A 20,639-nucleotide genomic window follows, 5' to 3' on the forward strand; every position below is an offset into this window, starting at 1 on the left:
GTACATTAAGACTGGAATAACCACCTCGCTTGGTGCACAATTGGAAGGGGAAACACAAAATACATCGTCTAAATTGTGAGTGCAACATGCACAATAAATAAATCAATGAACAAAAAAATTTAGAATAAGAACACCATTGAAAAAGTGAAAACACATAAACAAATTATGTAGAAAAGTACAAAATGCACAATAAACCATTCAATGCAGGTAAATCGTGAAACTCTGGTTTAAAACATATCTCAAAAACTAAGACACACGAGCACATTATGTAGTACTACTAACAAGTATAATGGATGAACAAACGAAAATCTGCCGGCACCATAACCATCACAATTAGGCTAGCATCAGACCTAACCATCACAATTAGGTTAGCATCAGACCCCTTCTCAGCGGAGGTGTATTACACTATATCTGAAACAGATGAAACAGAAAACCAAAAGCAGAAACATTCTTTGCAAAGACGAACACAGGTACATCAGTTAACAGAACCAAATGAATGAGGATTACTAAATCCTACAAGCTAACATATTCATCTACACTGCAGAAAAACCTCTCAACAAGAAATGATTTTAAATCTGATCATAAGCCATTTCTGCATCCTACCTCTTTATGTATGTTGGCAGTGCGTTGCAAAGAATGGCACCAAAATGGCTCACATGTCTTTGAGTGTGGGTTGTTCTAACTTGTTCTATATGGAAGGGTCCACAGTTGTGAGCAGTATAACTGTGGTAATCAGAGTTAGTTAGCAGGTCACCAAGTCTAGCTCTTGTTGTCAACATACATTAAGTATATGTACAAGGAAGGTACAATAAGCAAATACAGCTTTTTAAATAGGGGCTTGCACTGAGCTCTAGCCAAGCTGTATGACAAATTTCAAATAGCCCTTTTCTATAAAGTGAATATTTTACTTTATCGACTATTAATTTTACTCCAGAAAACTATTCCATAAGCTACAAAGGACTGGAAGTAACCAAAATAAGCTTTTGTAGCACTATCTGGGCAGAAAACTTTAGTAATAGTTTTCAGAGCAAAACATACAGAATTGAGGCTCTGGGAGAGATTAGTTACATGGTCTTTCCAGTTAAGTTGCGGTCAGCATCCAGTCCTAAAAGATTTGTGCATTGTCCCTTTCTAATTCATTTCCACCGAGTACCAGATCGACATCCTGATTTTGATTCGTTTTTCCTGTAGTTTATGTCGTTTGCTTTTTTTCACATTTAAGGTCAGTCTGTTGGCACTGAATCATGAATGCAAGGACTTAAGTTACAGTGGACAGAGATTCCTTAACATAACTCACTATTACAGTAGTGTCATCTACAAACAACACGATCTTGGCTGCAATGTCTAAGGAGCATATATATCGTCGAGCTGTCATTACTCATCACAAACTATGAGTGTTCTTTTCTTCCCTTTGTTGACAATATTCCGTTTACAATGAGAAGAACCTATAATGTTCAGGTGAAAATCGTTTTCTGCCCACCGCATATGACTGCTGACTTGCTGGGATCAGTAGGGGGCAGTGACGCACTGTCTGCGTGAAAAGTTTCTGAACACCTAAGTGTTCCACCTTTCGAGTTTGCTTTGGAGAGGGACCACTGCACTAGCAGTTTTCTGTGGTTTATTTATGATTATTTTAAAGAGAGCTCGATACTGAAATATTGATTTCAGCCTTTCTGGATAAGCACATTGATAGATAATGTTTTTATAGATCAAGATATATTTAATCAAATAAAAACTTTTCCTGTTAAGAATGGTCTGTCTGATCGTAATGCCCTGTTAGTTACAGTATATGACATAACTCCATCCAATAATGCAAAACAATCCTCCAAAATAGTGTGTTCAGTTAACAATTTAACAACTGAAAGTTTAGGGAAAGCTTCCAACAGTTAGACTGGGTTGAAGTGTACAGGGAACTTGATGCTAATTTAAAATTTAACCTATTTCATGATATCTTTGTGAGTATATTTGAAAACAGTTTCTCTAAGAAAACAGTGAGATATAATTGTAACAAACCATGTAGAAAACCATGGCTTACTAAAGGGACAAAAAAATCTTGTAAACAGGAAAGGAAAATGTATCTTATAGCTAGGAGGTGTAATGATCTCAAAACAGTGAAACATTATGAGAACTACTGCACTGTGTTAAGAAAAGTTATTAAAGAGTCAAGAAGTATATACATTATGTCTGGGATTAGAACAACTGATAATAAAATTAAAACAATTTGGAATATTGTTAAATGGGAAACAGGGAAACTACGAGCACAGGAAGACTGTATTTTTATCAAACTCAATGAAAAGTTTGTTAACACGAAGTCAGAAGTAGAAAACATTTTCAATAATCGTTTTTAAGTGTTTTAGAGAAAATAGGATCCAGCTATTCATTAGAAAATGCAAGGCAGTATATGAAAGTGATAATACCTATGCAATTTGACAAAATTTAAATTCAGCCTATTGAAATTAAGAGTATAATAAATTTACTTAAAAGTAAAAGCTCACAGGGAATTGATGGCATTTCCAATGCAGTGCTAAAAGCTTGCTCCCAAAAATAAAGTAGGATTCTGAGCCACATATGTAGTAGCTCACTGAAGCAGGGCATTTTTCCAGAGGGATTAAAATACATTATTGTTAAACCATTGCGAAAAAAGGTGATAGGTCTGATGCTAACAACTACCGCTCTATCTCACCTCTGACAGCTTTATCCAAAATTCTTGAAAAAGTAACATATTCAAGAGTAGCATCACATATTTGTAAAAATGAAGCGCTAACAAAATGTTAGTTTGGTTTTCAGAAAGGCTTTTCAACAGAAAATGCTATATGTCCTTTCACTGATCAAATATTAAACAATAACTGAACATCATCCATTGGGATATTTTGTGTTCTCTCAAAGGCTTTTGATTGTGTGAATCATGAAATTCTTCTAGATTATCTTAAGTATTGTGGTATGAGTGGGACAGTGCACAAATGGTTTAATTCATATTTAACTGGAAGAATGCAGAAGGTTGAAATTAACAGTGCAGATAGTCTACAAAAATCAGCAGAGTCCTCTAACTGGGAAGGTATCAAGAATGGTGTCCCACAGGGTCCAGTCTTGGGTCCCTTATTGTTCTAAATATATAGTAATGACTTGCCACTCTATATTCATGAATATTCAAAGCTAGTTTTTTTGCTGATGATACAAGTATAGTAATCACACCCAACAAACAAGAATTGACTGAGGAAATTGTAAATAACGTCTTTCAGAAACTTATGAAGTGGTTCTCTGCAAATGGGCTCTCACTAAATTTTGAGAAAACACAACAATTGTGTAGCGTAAATAGCATAACAGCATTGATAAATATAGACTATAAACAGATGTCTGTTGCTAAGGTAGAATATTCAAAATTTTTGGGTGTGCACATTGATGAGAAATTGAATTGGAAGAAACACATTGATGATAAGCTGAAATGCTTAGAGTCAGCTACTTATTCTATTAAGGTTATTGCAAATTTAGTAAATTAGCCTACTATGCCTATTTTCAATCACTGCTTTCATATGGCAACATATTTTGCGGCAATTCGTCATTAGGAGAGAAAGTATTTATTCTACAACAGCATGTAATAAGAATAATAGCTGGAGCCCACCCAAGATGACCTTGCAGACTTTTATTAAAGAACTCGAGATATTCACAGTACCTTCGGAATACTTATGAAATTTGCCATTAACACCCCATCCCAGTTCAAAAATAACAGTGAAGTGAATAGCTACAACACCAGAAGAAAGGATGATCTCCACTATTCTGGATTAAATCTCACTTTGGCACAGAAAGGGGTGAACATTGCTGCCACAAAAATGTTTGGTCATTTGCCAAATAGCATTAAAAGTCCAGATAGCTAAACAACATTTAAAAACAAGTAAAAAGAGTTTCTGAGTGACAACTCCTTCTACTCAATAGATGAATTTTTAGATATTATGTAGTAACTGTGTGTGTGTGTGTGTGTGTGTGTGTGTGTGTGTGTGTGTGTGTGTGTGTGTGTGTAAAGAAAACTTATGTTAAAGTGACGCGTTCCCACATCATTACGAAATGTCGTATTCATGATCTATGGAGCAATATTAATGTATGTATGATGTTTCATTTTCACATTATCGGATCTGATCCATATGTAGCTCCATCAAAATCCAAAAAGCTTCAGTGTCCGAATAATTCTTCTTAACTACGGTATTCGATGACTTTTTGCATGTCAAGTGTCGATGACTGCTCGAAATTTAATTTAACCAGGTTCTGTGTACTCATTTTTTTCCCTTGAAATCGGTATTGAACACTAGCCTACATAGCATCTGAAAGTGGCAATCGGCATTCTCGTTAACACAGTTGTCTTCTACACAAGCTTGAACGCTGAAAGGTTTATGGTTTAAAATACGTTTCCGTTCCTTGTGTGTACAATGCCTACGCATTCCAAAATGGGAAACGTAATCGGTTCATCATCTCCTTGCCAGAAGTTTCGTATTCACTTTTGACTCCTAGTTAATTATTATGTAGGTGAGACAGCGTTTATCCGCACAATCGAATAGTAATTGAAAGAGGTGAGTTTTCATATCGAGGAAATAACAGAATTAACGTTTCACAAAAAAATTTATATCATAATTTCTTGTTCAAAGCACTAAATGCTGCAATGATTTTTCTGAACTCGCACGTTCAAATGAAGTATTGGTATTATCAACGTTAACAACATGCGTGACAAATACGACCTTTGATACTTTTGTTTGTTGTCGTCTTGAACTTAACCTGAAGACTTTGTTGATAATGTTATACAACTCTTTACCAAAAAATAGGAAAGCTGATTCGGGCTCAGAGGTGTGACTGCACGTGGGGAAGAAGTGGCTTGAATCTCTGAGTCTGAAAACAGGGAGTTAGAGCCGGTATTAAGTTGAACGAGAAGGTAAAAGTCAGACTACAGGTGGTTTATTAACTATTTTGGGTATTATTAAATTTTACTGTAAGATAATCTAAACCATTTATATATATAGTTTTGTAATGTTCTTCGGTTGTATGTTTTGAAGAGGTGGTCACGAGGTGCTTAGTAAGTTTTAATGGCGGATTGTGGCGTCGTGTGACTCTACAGTTGTTTAAGAAAAAGGATCTTACTATCCTTCAGATTGCACCAGTTGTACTTTCGGGGTATCAGGTACAGTGCTAGTAGATGGTTTTTATGGAAATATAATGTTAACAATTATCAAATATCGATAAGGCGGGAACATGCCCCCTTTGTTGTTCGTTACCAATTGAATGTGGCTTCTGCGTAGCAGTAAGTTTTTAAGCATTGAACATGTAAAATAAGAACCTTGATTGTGTGTGTGATAGTAAAGAGACAGCTATGGCTTCTTCGTTGACTATATTATTACAGCTCGAATGATGATATAGTGTTGTGTATTTTACGCCATGCTGTTGGATAGCAAAATACGTACATAATAGTATTAAAGCCACCTTCCAAAATCTCTGCTCAGGCCATTAAACAGCATGTCACACTAATCACCAAAAGAGTACTCGTGGCCTCCCAAAGACTGTACTTTTAAGTTATGCTGCAGCAGAAAATGTATGACAATGAACAAACTGATGGCAGTCCGTTTCCTACCGCTTATGCACACGGGCAAAAGTTTCGTTTGCTAGGTTTTGTGTAATATACAGAAGGGATTAATTCGTCTATATTAATCGATACTTATTTATGCAGTTTCAGTAAAACTTCTTCAGATCATCTGGATTTAGTGTTTAGTGGGATGAAAAGTAGTTGCACAATGTCACAGTTGCCCCCCCCACTCCCCACCCCACCCCCGCCATTGGATATTAACAGCATAGTAGTGTATGGAAGTTTGTTTTATTATTGTGACTAATTCCTTTAGTGTTGGTCGTATTACTCTCACACCCATATTCCGTGACGAGAGGTACGTGAGATACTTGATAAAAGTAATTGTATAACACTAAAATTTTCATTTCAGTTTTCAGGGGACTCATCTGTTGTATTATTACAATTCTTGCAATATTAACACACAGAGTTACTCTTATGTAGGAATCCCTTGCAGTTAAACATCAAATATTATATTGATCGTGCATCAAAGTGCAATTGTGTCAGCTCCTCTTAGATCCATTTTTGCAGTGTTACAGAATTTTTTATTAAAGGCCTTCATGTTTTTGTGTGTTGCTGTCTGTTAATTTTTTGATCCACATTATTTATTACTTATAACTCAACTTTACCAAACTATGTAGTAGGATGTAATGATGAATAGTGGATCAGAGTAATCCTTGGTTATTTATAATGAAATCAGGTAGATTAGATCAATGAAAACTCATTCTTTTTTATAATGTAGGCATGCTGATTTGTAGCTTAGCATGGGCTATAAGTTAGGTTGTTAGTGAGAGATTGAGTTGGTGAAGGTACTGAATGCAAATGACATCTTTGATGTGGTGACATACTGATCTGTAGGTAGCATAGCTCAGGGTGTAGGCTGAATTGAAAAATAACTGTTCATGAGTTGGTGAAGCCTAGGAATGTGATGTCTTGAGAGTAACTAAAATTCTTGTTACTGTGTGTATTGAACCTGTGTTGGATTTCATATAAGTAGTTTGTGTCCATTATTTTAATTTCATTATATGTCAAAGCAGATGAGAGGTATTGGCAGGCTCAGTAATTCCCATGTAAACACTATTTTGTGACTGGTTCGGGCGTTTGAAGATGCATTATAGTCCACTGTAGGCAACATATGCTTCATGTTTGATACACTTTTGTTGTAAATATGTAAAACTCCAAGGTAAATTTAGGAACACTATAAGCCAGTAGAAAAACCTTTAAGTTTTCTGATTTTTATGTGCACGTATTTTATGCCAACAATGAACAATACGAAGGGAGCAGCTGTAACTTATACTTTATTTGAAGTATGCCATAATACGTTTTATGGCTGAGCCAAGAACAAGAGTGCTCATATCCTTGTGGCGATGCTATGAGAGACAAGTGTGGGATCCAGCAGTTGGTACTTAAGTCTCCAATGCATTATGAGCTTCTGTGTAATATTGTGAGAGTTGTGTATGATAATCATTTTTAAAGATTTTAGCACTCACTATTGATCAGCCTGGAATGGATATTTTTTCTCATTGGACCATTCATCGTTATTTGATCAAAATAACAACGTATAATAATTTGTCTGTGGCAGATGTGCTGTTCAAATATATTATCAGGTTTTGTTATATAAGACACTTTGTGTGTACTGTCATCTCTACTAAGGAGTTTCTCCTTAATGTATACACCATTTTTAAATTACAGCAATTAAGTCTGAATACAATAAGGGTGGCAGGGGTAACAGAGGCATGCTTCTTACATTTAGTGCTGCAACACATGGAAAAAGTAATCAGGATGCTGATTCAGTTCCTGTTAAACTTTGATTAACGTATTCCAGGTATAAAAGCAAATTTTTGAGACAGTGTAACAAAAATTACTCCAGAATGGAAGTCATGAGATGGGAAATATTAACATAGTAACTTTAGTTACCAGTTAAACATGATACTGTTAACAGCAGTGAAGTAAGTGACCCCAGTAAAGTAGCCATTTGAACCAACTAATTGATCCAGTTAGATTAGGACATACATTTCAAAATGTAAAACAGATAATGGTAAAATTGACGTATTTCCACATACGTAAGGAACTGACATTGGTGGAAGCCATATCGGGACTACAGAATTGTCTGGTTCCACCTGCCTGCTTTGATCCATGACATCATCAATATGGCAGAAATGGCTATTCTAAGAGTCTCCAATATGTTGCCTATGATGTCACTACATACACATGGCAAAAAACATGAAAATACATATAAATAAGAAAATATCTCCCTCCAAAAAATACCATCAAAGTAACGGGACAACTGGGGGAAATTGGGGGTTTTAGGGAGGGGGCAAGCTAAATATGCACCACGATCCCAAAACACACAAAATGACAAACAAAAAACTACAAAATCTATGAGAAACACACTTCCCTTGGCCTATATAGGTCAATTGCAGCTGACGATACCAAAACACCAATACCTACTTATAAAACTATATGAAAATTGTAATCGATCATTTCCCTTGATGTATATAAGTCAACCATAACCATTGATATGAAAAACCAACACCTACAACTACGAAAAACAGAACCAAAACCACAACACCTCAAAAATTCAAGTCAGGCATCCCTACGTAAATTAAAATATATTGATACACAATAAATTCACGAAACATTACAATTTGAGAAAAATAGAGAGAGAGGGGGGGGGGGGGCATCAAATACAACAAGATGACGTCTACCAATACAACCAGCTCATAAACTCTGCTCCGTAATGGCGTCACACACCTTTACGTCAGGGGTCGAAGCACACGGGTGGAATCAGACGCTTCCATTGACCTGCCATATCAAATGCAAGGGGAAAATGCCTCTATTAACAGGGCATCAAACCCTCAGCATTTGGTTTTGTTGTTTGGCATTTATTGTTACGCCACCAATGGAACCTTACCTCTCCTATAAAACTAAAAGTTTATTTCTTTAGATATTGCTTTCGGTCATATTTATGTGTTTCTTTTTTAGAGAAGTGCGTGTTGTCCACCTTTCTCTGTCATTAAAAAATAGACTCTGAGGGGGTAATCATCTTACAAGCAATTATGCATGACTGTTGCAAACAGTAGTTTGATGTAAAGTTAACTTACCAGCTCAGACTTGAGCATCATTTTGAGGAATAATGCTTCCTTGTCAATGCTCTGTATCTGTTATGTGCTTATTAAGAATAAGGATGTGAGATCTGGTTTTCTTCCTTCTCTTACAGAGCGCCTGCCCACAAGTTGGATTTGAAAAATCCAGTAATGAGTTTCATGAATTATGTAAAAATTTGAATTTAACATCACATTTCTTACGTGTTTATTGCTAGTCTTGACAGATACCCTACCTTTCTTTGTCACTGGTAAAGAGACATCTCTACAGATCTGCATATGTTTCACAGTGAACAGATCTGGCAGCATTGAAGTACTTGTACCAGACAAAAATAACTTGTAGGTACAGTGGTGGGTTCTTTTACTGTACTCTGGGAAGATATCAAGTGGATACTATTACACGTAAAATATTAGTTCTGTTTATTACAACATAGACAAGATGAATTACTTAACTTTGTACAATGCAGTTTCACAGGGATGTAATGAGTATTTTTAACAGTCACTGAATATTAGCATATCACTTGATACTGACAAGGTACAAGTCTCTTCACATGATGTATAACTGACAATAAATTTTATGTAGAGTTCTGAATAATTCAATGTTCACACTGCTAGCCTAGTTGGAAGACGATGCCATCATCTTCTTTGATGATCGTGGATTGGGTTGAGCAATAATGTGCTCGATTTTTAGTGAGTGGAAGCAGCGGCTTATTGAGACTCTTTTGGGGACTACACTGACAGTGCTCATTTGTTGCTGCAGCTGGCAGTGGCTGTCCTTATTTGTGGTTGCATCGTGAGGTACCAACCTTGCTTTGGGATCTTGCGCTTTGGGTGGCACCACTGTAGTTTTACTGACTTTATGAAGGTAACTTAGAAACGAGCAGAAAGATTTGATTATTGACTGATATTCTTGTAAAGGCCTTTGAGAAAAGTGTCTGCAGAATAGTTTGTATCAGAGTCTGCAATGTTTTGGACTGCAGACGCACAGTGCCCACTTCAGTTTCCAGTTAAAGAATGAAAGACATGATTTGTAGTATTGAAACGTGAGAACTTCACGTGTTTAAATATATTAGCATCAGTTGCTAATATCTTTTTGATGATTTATTAATTCATTTTACAGACACAAAATATCATTCATGGCTTAAGAGCATATATCTTCACAGATCTGTAAAATTTCACAGTGAACAGATCTGATCAATTGCAAAGAGTTGTGCTAAGATGTCTGGTTGCAAACAATTATTTTCTAAAAATGCACCTTGAAAGTCAAACCTGTAAAATTCTATGAAGAGAGATGAATAATAGTGATTGTAGATTGTAGCTGGTGAGCCTCTCTCTTATTGTGGTAGTCACACATTTCAATGAAGAGTGCACACATCTCATCTTAAATGCTGAAAAGTGGTTACAAATGTAGCATGGTTACAAATATGAAATGTGGCACTCAGTTATTCAGTATTTGTACAGTAGTTGAAACATGTTATGTAGTGTTCTGCATGTTACATTTAATTTTCATATATTTTGCTTGTTCCTTATTATTATTATTATTATTATTATTATTATTATTATGCCAGGCTGGTGGGTAGTGTAGTCCGAGGCCTAAGTTAGGTTGGAAGATGATAGCTTCATTGTCAGTTGGCATAGCCAATGAAAATGCAATGATAGTTAAAAAAAAGATGCATACACATTTCATATTTGTGTTTCCACTGAATGTGTCATTACCACTGTGGCCCAATATATGTTTTTAATACTTTGGAAAGTGTCGATAACCAAAATGTCCCAATAATAAAAATATGTATATTCCCTTGTTGAATATAGACAGTTAAATGTGTTTTGTGTAAATTTGCATAAATACTTGGTGTGACATAGGCCTATTAAATGAAAGACAGCATATTTACGAGGAGGAACAATGGCCTCTTTTTAGAGTAGCTGTTTTTTCACCTGAAAATGTTCATGTGTGTGTCCATGTGCACCCCCCCCCCCTCCCTCCTCTTACACACACACACACACACAGTGTAATTCCCATAATTATCGGTTTGTGCAGATTAGAACTAATTATAATTTGTTATTATATATTACAGAAAAAATGTAGAGTATGTGTGCGTACATCTTAATGTTTAATGTCCATGTTCCATGTCCCTGGAGGCTCTCCTTCATGGAGGGATTTATAGAACATGGTGTGTGAATGAAAGAACTGTGTTTTTTCTAAGCCTAATACAGTGCAGAAGCTAAAAAGTAGAGGCAAAATTAATCACTTACAGTAACCACTGGCATTAGGGATATGACATGAGAAACCTTGTGGTGAACAAAAAATATCTTAAATTAGCACTGTTTCAGACGATGATGTGATGTGAACATTCTCTCCCTCCCTCTGTGTGTGTGTGTGTGTGTGTGTGTGTGTGTGTGTGTGTGTGTGTGTGTGTAGATGGGTTTATCTTGATTCACTCTGAATAAGAACACTGATAGTCTCTGATGTCTGAAATATAACCTCTCCATTAATATTTTTTGTTAAAATTATTACCAACATGTGTATTTTACTTATTTTATTTACTTTATGCAACATATTTGATAGCATTGGATAGATTGTTCTTCTTGGATAATTATAGTGTCATTTAGCATATAACACACTGACTCAACAGCATATCTCCTCAGATTTATAAGGTTCTCACACATTGTTTCAGGTAGATTTGAGAGTATAAATGCCTGAATTGACTGAATTAGAGAAACCATCAACTTCGAAAGGAAAAATGCAAGGTGATGACTCTGCAGGAGGTTCTGGTACCGAGTCAGATTCAGAGACATCAGTCCCTGAACTTGAAGAGGCTGGTCCAAGTGGAGGATCAACAGTTTTCTCTCCTGGAACAGGGTTGCCAATTGACTTGGTCAGCAAAGCAAAACAAAGTCGTGGAGAGAAGAAGGCTCGAAAAATAATGTCCAAACTTGGGCTTAAGCAAGTGAGTATTGTTTCTAAGCTTTTAGAACTAACCTAACAAGGCAGAACTTTACATTAAATTCAAGAGGAAAAGCAGATGGGTACTTAACGTTCAATGCAGTGTGTACAGATGAGGCAGGAGGCTGTTGTGTTCCACGATTTGGTGGCCGAATGTCCGTGAAATACAATTTTGTATGGATTTTGTTCAGTAATAAACTGATACATATAAATCTGTGTTATGAACACAATTTCATATTTTTAAACTTGATACACAATGTGGAGTTCTACTAGATTTTTCATTGAATAATATATTTCTTTTAAATGTGGTGTTTATTTCTATTACATAAAGCCACAAGGGACTCGGCATTCATTTGCTGGGTACAGACTTGGCGACCCCGGGGTTCCTTGAGCAGCGGACTGCTAAGTGATGCCAGCCCTATCACTGTAAGCACTGAGCATGCTTCAGAGACCACCAAGCAGTGAGGCGGTGGAACACTGTGTGTCACAGGGACTGGGGATCTTGGCTTGACTGCCTGGATTGAGAGGATGCTAAAATCCTTAGTAAAAAAAAACCTTCAATCTCAAGGTCTGCTGTGAACCAATAAGATGAGATGCACAGGTTTTGAGGTGTAACAGTCATTAGCAGGTGACCTCTGGCAAACCTGCCACACCTCAGTTGTAATAGGTTTACCTAGGCATGTGGGGCTCTGTCTAGGTGGACTTTTATTTTTCTAGCTGCCCCGGGGACTGGATGACACCCTCAAAATCTGTCCTCATCCCAGCAGAAAGGGTGGACTGCTGGTAGGTACAATACCCAATTGCTCAAGAGGCCACATGTGACAAGCCCTCCAGATTCAGGAGTTTTTAAAAGTAGTTCAGTATTTAGTAACAGAATGTATTTTTGATAGTTAAAAGGTGAGAGGGAACTGTCGGGAAAGTGTGGCCTTTTTACATTCAAAAGGATTTAGAGGGCATTGCAGGAACATTAAAATCAGTCAAGTGGTTACATAATGGTGCACTAATGGTTGAAACCTGCAGGAATTGAAATGCCTATGAGAGTATGGCATTGAAACTGAGCTCCATACCACACTGAATTACAGCAAAAGTTGTGTGACATGCAGGGATCTGATGGATATTCCCAAAGAACTGGAAGTTGAGTGGGCCCAAGAAGGAATATTTAACGTGCAGAATATCATAAAAAGGGTGGAGGGTGATCTTGTCAAATCCCTCTTGTTTAATCTTTCAGCAGTATGAAACTTCTAGAGCAGATTAAGGCAGGTTTTCTTTGCCTCAATGTGCAGCCTGTGTCCTCAACATGTTGTACTGTTTCAAATGCCAATACTTTGGACGTAGTGCTGTAAGGGTGTCGTGGAGAAGTCACTTAGGACAAGTGTTGTAAGGCTGCCCACAAGAGTCATTTGTTCACATCTGTTGAAGTGTGTGAGCTGCTCTGAGGCTCACCCTGTCTGTAGTCAAGTCAGCAGCGTATATCTTGAACGTAAGATACTACGGCTTAAGACTATGAAGCACATCTCATACAATAAGACAAAAAGATGTATAAAGCCACACTGCTCTCATTGTTTGCTACTTCCTTTGCTGCATTTCTTTCACCTCCATTGCAGAAAGTAGATGCAGCTACACAAATGGAGATTGCTAGTGTCAGCACTAGTACTTGCATTTGTCAATGCATTTGTGCTTCTGCATCTGTTTAGACGCCTGCACCTCCCACCAGAACTTTCGTAGGGTCGACAGAAGCGTCTGATCCCACGCGTCGGCTTTGATACGTGACGTAAGGGTGTTGTGGTGTGTGACATGACGGCGTGGAGTTTGGTTTGTGTCTGTGGTGTGTTTGTAGATGTCGTCGTGTTGTGGTTTGTTGTGCCCTCTGGTGGTATGTTCAGGGCTTTCGTTTGTGTGGTGTAATGGGCTCAGTTTTTGGCTGTGTTTGTAGTGGAATTCGTTTCAGCGAGTTAATGATTTAGTGGTTTTGTGTGAAGGTTAATTTAGCGTTGTTCGCTGTAGGTAGTGTGGTAATTTTAGTGAGTTAATCGGTTGTTGTTTTTGTTCAGGAATGGATATGATGGATAAAATTAATAGCGCGTGTCTGAGGGAAATGATGGGAAACACCGCTTTGGAACTGATACAGTTGTTGCAGCTGTTTGGCTTAATTGCCGAGATCGTGAAGTGCTTTATTAGTCGTGAAGAAATGAAGTTGGCTAAAGTGCCGGCGTCTCGGACCAGGGACGGTTACATGTGGCGCTGTCGAAAGGATGACATTTGGCGTTCCATACGGCGTGGTTCCTGGTTCTAGGTCTAGGTTGAGCATGCGTGAGATTGTACTGGTGACTTATTATTTTTGTTATAGATCCCCACACAGTTTTTGCGTGCATGAGACTGGTGTGAGTGAAAGGAGTGTGCTTGATTGGTTTTCTTTTTGCCATGAAGTGTATTCAGAGTTTATTAAGTACAGGGGTAAGTTGGTGGGGGGGAGGGCGTGGGGTGGTTGTGGAGGTGGACGAGTCACAGTTCCGGAAAAGGAAGTATGGGAGGGGTAAGTATGTGGTTGGTATCTGGGTGTGGGGGGCTGTTTGTTCTGGGGGGTGGGTGTTCTGAATGTGTTTTTAGGGTTGTGGAAGGGAGGTTTAAGGCAGAATTAGTGGGGTTAATTGAGGAGTACATAGAACTGGGGTCCAGAGTAATTTCGGATGCATTTTCTTCATATAAGGGGTTGGGTGAGAGGGGATTCAATCATTTTGTCGTTAACTATGGCTTAGAGTTCAAAAATTATGAGAGGGGGGGGGGGGGACTTGCACAAATACAACAGAGGGGATGTGGGGGGCTATTAAGTCAGTTCTTGGGAGGGGGAAGAGGCGCTCTTCCAACCTTCAGTCTCATTTAGATGAGTACTGTTGGCGGAAGAGTGTCCCTGAGGGCTATTGTGTTTTTTGGGTTTTTTGAAGGGCTGTTAGTAAAATGTATAGGCCGAAAGTGGTTGGTTGGGTTGTTTTGGGTGGGTGAGTGGCTGCGGCTCAGGGTGGGGTGGGTGGTTTATTTCGTGTTAGAGTTTGTGGGGGGGGGGGGGGTGTTGGTTTGTGTTTTACTTGTGGAGGATCTATTTTGTTGAAGTTATTTTTGAGTTGTAGTGTGTGATTGAGTTTTTTTATGTTGCATTTGGTATTTGCTTGTGGGTTTTTTATTTTATGGCGGGGGGGGGGGGTGAGGTGTGGGGGGGAGGGCGTAGGTCAGTTGGGTCTTTCTTTAGGTTGAGTATTTTTTCGTTGGTGTGTGTGTGTGTGTGTGTGTGTGTGTGTGTGTGTGTGTGTGTGTGTGTGTGTGTGTGTTTTCCGATGTATTTTCGTCTTTATAATGTGTACTTAACGACTTTATATGCGCCATATTGGAATCGTGGTTTATGGTCGTTTCCGCCATATTTGTGATGTCATGGGTCAAAGCAGACGGGCGGGATCGGACGCTTCTGCATTTCCCTTTCGGAAAGGCTGTGGTTGTCTACATTGCAGAGCTCCTTGCCATCCAAAGGTTCAGTCTGGTACACTGCCCAGTGCTACAACCACATAGCTGCAGTTGTGGCTCCGAAATCAAAGGCAAAGCATCCACTACTGATATAGTCAGAAGGTAAACAGCCCAAAATGTCGATGTCATTCTCTCTGAAGTCTCTCCAGATTCCCACATGATGTGGGACTGGGGCAATCATCCCCCCCCCCCCCCCCCCCACCCGATTGGCCTCCACCCAATGCAGGCTCCCCTCCCTGGCAGAAAGTCAGAATGAAAGTGATACTCCTGTGTTAGGTGGCTCCCATACTGCAGTGGAATGTTAATGAGTTCCGGACATGTGTAGGAACTGAAACAGCTAAAGTGCGCGTCATATATCTTGGCGGCCGAGTTTAGGTTCGTTCTGCGCATCTGACGTCACAAAACACAGTCAGCCAATGAACAGAGAACGACGTTGCCAGATCTCGACTGCAGTGCAGAGCACGGACGAGTGTCTTCAGTTTTAGAAACGTTCAGTCATAAATAAAGTAATAGAACAAAAGCAATGTCTTGATAGCAGACTTTCTTTTATAGAAAGCTTGGAAAAAGCATTCTTTATACCAATTGCTTCATATTCTATTAATTAATTAAACCAAACAAGCAATAAGACTCCTAATTCAGGCGATAGCAAGGAAAGGTGTTTGTTTCAATCTCACGAACTGCTTTCTCGCAATAAAGAACAGGGGTGATTGTTTATTTCCTATTGTACTTCGACGAAGCGTGAGTAATTCATAGTCATACAATAGTGTTTATAAGTAGTTGCGTGAGGTGTTAGAGTCCTTATGGAGTTACACTGTTCGATGAGCTGAGGTAGCGGAACGGTTAAGGTGTTGGGCTGCCAAGTGAAAGGTTATGAGTTCTAACCTTGTGTGGTGCTTAATATTTTCTTTATTTAAAAACAATATTGGAGTGCCTTACTTCACGAATTTTATTCGTTTGAATGAAATTTCTAGAGCTTTGCCTCTTCAATAACTTTTTCGCTGCTGCAGACACGTGCTCCCCCGCATTCCGCGCTGTGCGCGATTTTGTCATCACTGCACTTCTCGCCTGTGCAGACACATGGTGTTCCCACTGCTTTGACACACTTACCATTCGATTTCACAAAAACTATTTGGCCAAAAAATTTGATTTTTACACGTCTTCTTGACTGATACCTTCCCCCCATAAATGACTTAATTTTGTTTTGATGTGCAGCATTAAATGTAGTAAACCATTGCACGAAATTTTGAAGAGTTTACAGAGGTAAAAGTCCATAGTGTATACTTTCCGTATCGTCGATTTTAGTTGCCACAATGTTGAGAATGAAATGTGGACAAGATACCTAAATTTCATATAATATTTAATGTATAACAATATCTCATTTAATTTAAGTACCACATAGGTGTCGTATGTAATATTGAGAAATATTCCATCTTTCGCGACTGTAATAAAAGTTTTATTTATACAGGGCGCGTTTGGCTTTATTTTAAAGCACTTCCATCGGTGAAAGGTATGGCACATACACAATGGTATTCATGTTCTATTTCTTGTTTTTGTTCCACAGTCGCAGTTTTACCAATGGTATTGAAATATATCCCTCTTCTGCAACTGTAATAAGCGACTTATTTAGACCAGACGCGTTTCTCTCTTTTGAAGCATCATAAGAGGACTGTATTTTGTGTCCTCCATTGCCAAGTCACCTTTCGTAGTTTTGTGCTGCGGTAGCACAATATTCAACGTTTTTGTTGGCTCATCAGTGTTTTAGCAAATAAATGCTGTTTGTGTGTGCCACACACAAAATTATATTTGACATAGCTCTGAGCACTTCACTGACAGACGGTATATTCAAGTCCTAATATTTTTGTAAGTCCACAGTTTTGTTTCATGTATTTTGTCTACTTCCTTTTGATTGAATGAAGTGCTTTAAAATAAAGCCAAACGTGCCCAGTGTAAGTAAAACTTTTGTTACAGTCGCGAAAGGTGGAATATTTCTCAATATTACATACGACACTTATGTGGTACTTAAATTAAATGAAATATATAGGTATCTTGTCCACATTTCATTCTCAACATTGTGGCAACTAAAATCGACAATCCGGAAAGTATACTCTATGGACTTTAACTCTGCAAACTCTTCAAAATTTCGTGCAATGGTTTACTATATTTAATGCTGCATAATAACTGCGTTGAACATCGAAACAAAGTTAAGTCATTTATGGGGGGAAGGTATCAGTCAAGAAGATAGGTAAAAATCTAATTTTTGAGCCAAGTAGTTTTTGTGGAATTGAATGATAAAAGAGTGTCAAAGCAGTCGGAACACAATGTGTCTGCACAGGCGAGCAGTGCAGTGACAAAATCGCCCACAGCGCGGAATGGAGGGAGCACGTCTTTGTAACAGCGAAAGGGTTAATGCGGCCGTGGTGGCTTTACTTCATGAACTGCGCGCTCCCCCCTAAACGTAAGCTTGCGAACTATGCTATACTATGGCGCTGCTTCTCTTGGCGCGTACGTCGTGTGCAACTGGCAACACAGCAATCTCCCGCGTCTAGGCGGGCATGCGCGAGCTGCCAAGATAAAAGAATTGAACTATAGTGTAGGAAACACCCCCTGTATTTGTATTTGCAGGAAACATATTTTAAAGCATTTGATGTCCCTGTCCTACAGGACTGTACACACTACTGCAAGGATGACCTGACTGTGGAAGGGTGAAGGGAGGGGTCGCCTTCTTTGTCAATAACGTGCACTACTCCTCTGCTCTCCCTCTACCTACTGACCTGCAAGCAATTACACTTGTAGTTCATGTATGTAAGAGGATCACAGTTTGTTCACCATATTTACCTCCACATGATGCAATTGACTCTAAGGCACTAACATGTCGAATAGAACAACTCCCGTGACCATTTCTCATACTGGGAGACTTCAGTGCCCGTCATATATTGTGAGGTTTGACCTCTACTTGCCATTGGGGTTGGGTATTGGAAAATCTCATGACGTCTCACAAGCTGTGCATTCTCAACACAGGCACTTCCCACTCATTTCTATGCTATTACTGGGTCATGCTCAGCCATCAACCTCTCTTTCTGCTCTCCAGCCCTTGCAGACTCTGTTCGGTGGAAAGTCACTGATGACCTTTGTTCCATTGACCACTTACCACTTCATATTCACCTTCTAGGTGGAGTTCTCTCTGAAAGGATGCAGCCATGGTAGAGGAGAAGAGTTAACTGGAGGCTGTTCAGCCAACTGGCTGTGTTTGAGTGCCATGACACCATCCAGGAGTGGGTGGACCACATCTCATGAGTAGTCCACCACACTGCTGACCTCTCCATCCCAAAGTCACATCATTGTCCTAAGAGGCCACCAGTCTTTTGGTGGACTAATGAGTGTCATTCGGTCATTTGGGTCTGTGACAGTTTGAGCCACCTGGTGGTGCAAAACCTCACAGGCTTTCAGCTAACAAAGGCAAAAGCTAGATGTGTCATCAAGGAAAGCAAGAAAAGCTTTTGGCAAGTGTTAGTGGACTCTTATCGGCCATTCCATGTGTTCTACTATGGTATGTGAAGCCATCAGTATGGTTTCCAGTAAAGGTAGTCATTGTTGAATCAGGGGTGTTTTCAAAAAACACCTGGAGACAATGCACATACAATGGCAGAGCATTTTGCACTGACTACTGCCACTGCCAGCCAGGATCCATTGTTCTGTCATTACCGTGCCACCATGGAGAGGCTGAATTGAACCTCAGGTCTAACAATTCAGAGTCCTACAACCGTCCGTTCTCCATGTGGGAGCTGTATTTGGCTCGTCTGTGGCTCGTGATACTATGCCCAGTCAGATACAGCATGCTGCGGAACTCGCCACCAGTGTCAAAGGAAGTTCTCTTATGATGTTTTAATTCGATGTGGTCGACAGGCAATTTTCCCAATTCATGGAGGGAGGCAATTTTGATCCCACTTCTCAAACCATTAGAGGCAGACATCTCCCAGTAGTTACCAGAGTGTCACCTTTAACGAGCTGTGTAGAAAAGACCTTGGAGCGAATGGTTAACGGTCATCTGGTCTGGATGTTTGAGACTAGGCAGCTCGTAAGTTGCTTTCACTGTGGATTCAGGAGATTTTCGTCCAGCATCAACATCCTGAACCTGCTAGAGGTGGCTATTCAGCAAGCTCACCTTGATCAACAGCATTATGTAGGTATATTTTTTAGTAAGGTGTACGATACTACTAGGCACCACAGTATTCTAGGGCAGCTCCACCAATTGGGCATCTGTGGCTATCTCTCAATGTTTATTCAGTCCTTCTCATCAAAGTGATTTTTTTCACCCAGTTTGAGGACGTGAAGGTGTTGAACATTTTGTAGTGTCTTAGCCATAGGTCTTAGGGAGCAGGGAAGGCACATCTGCTCCATTTTGTTTATAGGGCTTTCATTTGATTGCGGCTGGACTATGGGTGCACAGTGTACAGGTCAACGAGGCCTTTGTACTTGAAAATCATTGACGCTGCACACCGTAAGGAGATCACGCTTTCACGGCAATTGTTTGTGCCGAGGCTAATGAACCCCTACTTACCATCTGATTGCAGCTTCTCATGGTGCATCAGGTATGTCAGTCCCTCGCTACAGCCAATTCCCCAGCATAGCATACTGTTGCTCATCTGGCCTCTACCAATCATCTGCAGGCAACAAGACCATTTGGGATCTGTGCAAAGTGTATGTTGGAACCCTTTGGTGTCGGGCATGTATGGGCTCAAATCTGGGTCTTTAACCAACTGCCACCTTGGTTACTTCAGAGGCTCAGATTCGTTTTAGGTCTGATGCAGTGGCAGGAGGGATTATTGCACTCCTGCTTCTGTTTTTAATAAGATATTTTCTGACATTTTAAATGAGGAACCTGACTACGTAGCTGTATTTTTGAATGGGTAAACAGGTGACTCCATCTGTTGCTCTGCTCTGTTGTCTTCACGGATCGTGTTCTCATGATTTGGTTGCCACCGAAGTTCACTGTATTCAGTGCTGGAGCAGATGATTTGTCCCATGTGTGCTAAATTCCTCATCTGTTCCTATGTCCTTCAGTCTACACCACTTGTATCAAGTGATAAAAGTAGTCTAGGATATCCAACATGCCCTCCTCCAGCTATGAAGGCTTGGCAAACAGGTGTTCTGCTGGGTGCCAGGGCTCATGGGTGTTGCAGGAAACGAAAGGGCTGACATAGCAGCCAAGGAGTTGTCGTGTTCCTCAGTTAGTTCAGTGTGCCATACCCCTGCATGCTATTGTCTCACTGTTGAGGTGTAGTGTTGCATCAATGGGAAATGAATGGCTGGAAGTGACAGACAACAAGCTTCATTTTGTAAAGCTGACAATGCAGCTATGGTGTACCTCCTTCCAGATGGGACGAGGTTGACCTTACTCATTTTCGCATAGACCACAGGCCTGGAATGCAGGGTTTCTTGCTCTGGTGAGAGGACCCTCCAATGTATGGTGCTTGTGGCATGC

General features: G+C 39.5%; 1 protein-coding gene across 5 annotated transcripts in view; it reads left to right on the top strand.

Annotated features, from left to right (window-relative positions):
* Positions 1-4,693: 4,693 nt before the first annotated feature.
* Positions 4,694-20,639, top strand: part of LOC126469990 (nascent polypeptide-associated complex subunit alpha-like) — a 34,568-nt gene continuing 18,622 nt past the window's right edge. Inside the window, exons 1-2 of one of the 5 annotated variants that reach the window (XM_050097441.1) lie at positions 4,694-4,933; positions 11,380-11,648. In XM_050097441.1, the coding sequence (XP_049953398.1) occupies positions 11,394-11,648 (255 nt within the window). In that variant the 5' untranslated portion in view covers positions 4,694-4,933; positions 11,380-11,393. Of the gene's footprint in view, positions 4,934-5,034; positions 5,162-11,375; positions 11,649-20,639 lie in introns of those variants that run through there. The other 4 variants (XM_050097437.1, XM_050097438.1, XM_050097439.1 and 1 more) reach the window with 4 other exon arrangements.

This window comes from Schistocerca serialis, chromosome 3 (genome assembly GCF_023864345.2).
Source record: "Schistocerca serialis cubense isolate TAMUIC-IGC-003099 chromosome 3, iqSchSeri2.2, whole genome shotgun sequence".
NCBI classification, from domain to species: domain Eukaryota; kingdom Metazoa; phylum Arthropoda; class Insecta; order Orthoptera; family Acrididae; genus Schistocerca; species Schistocerca serialis.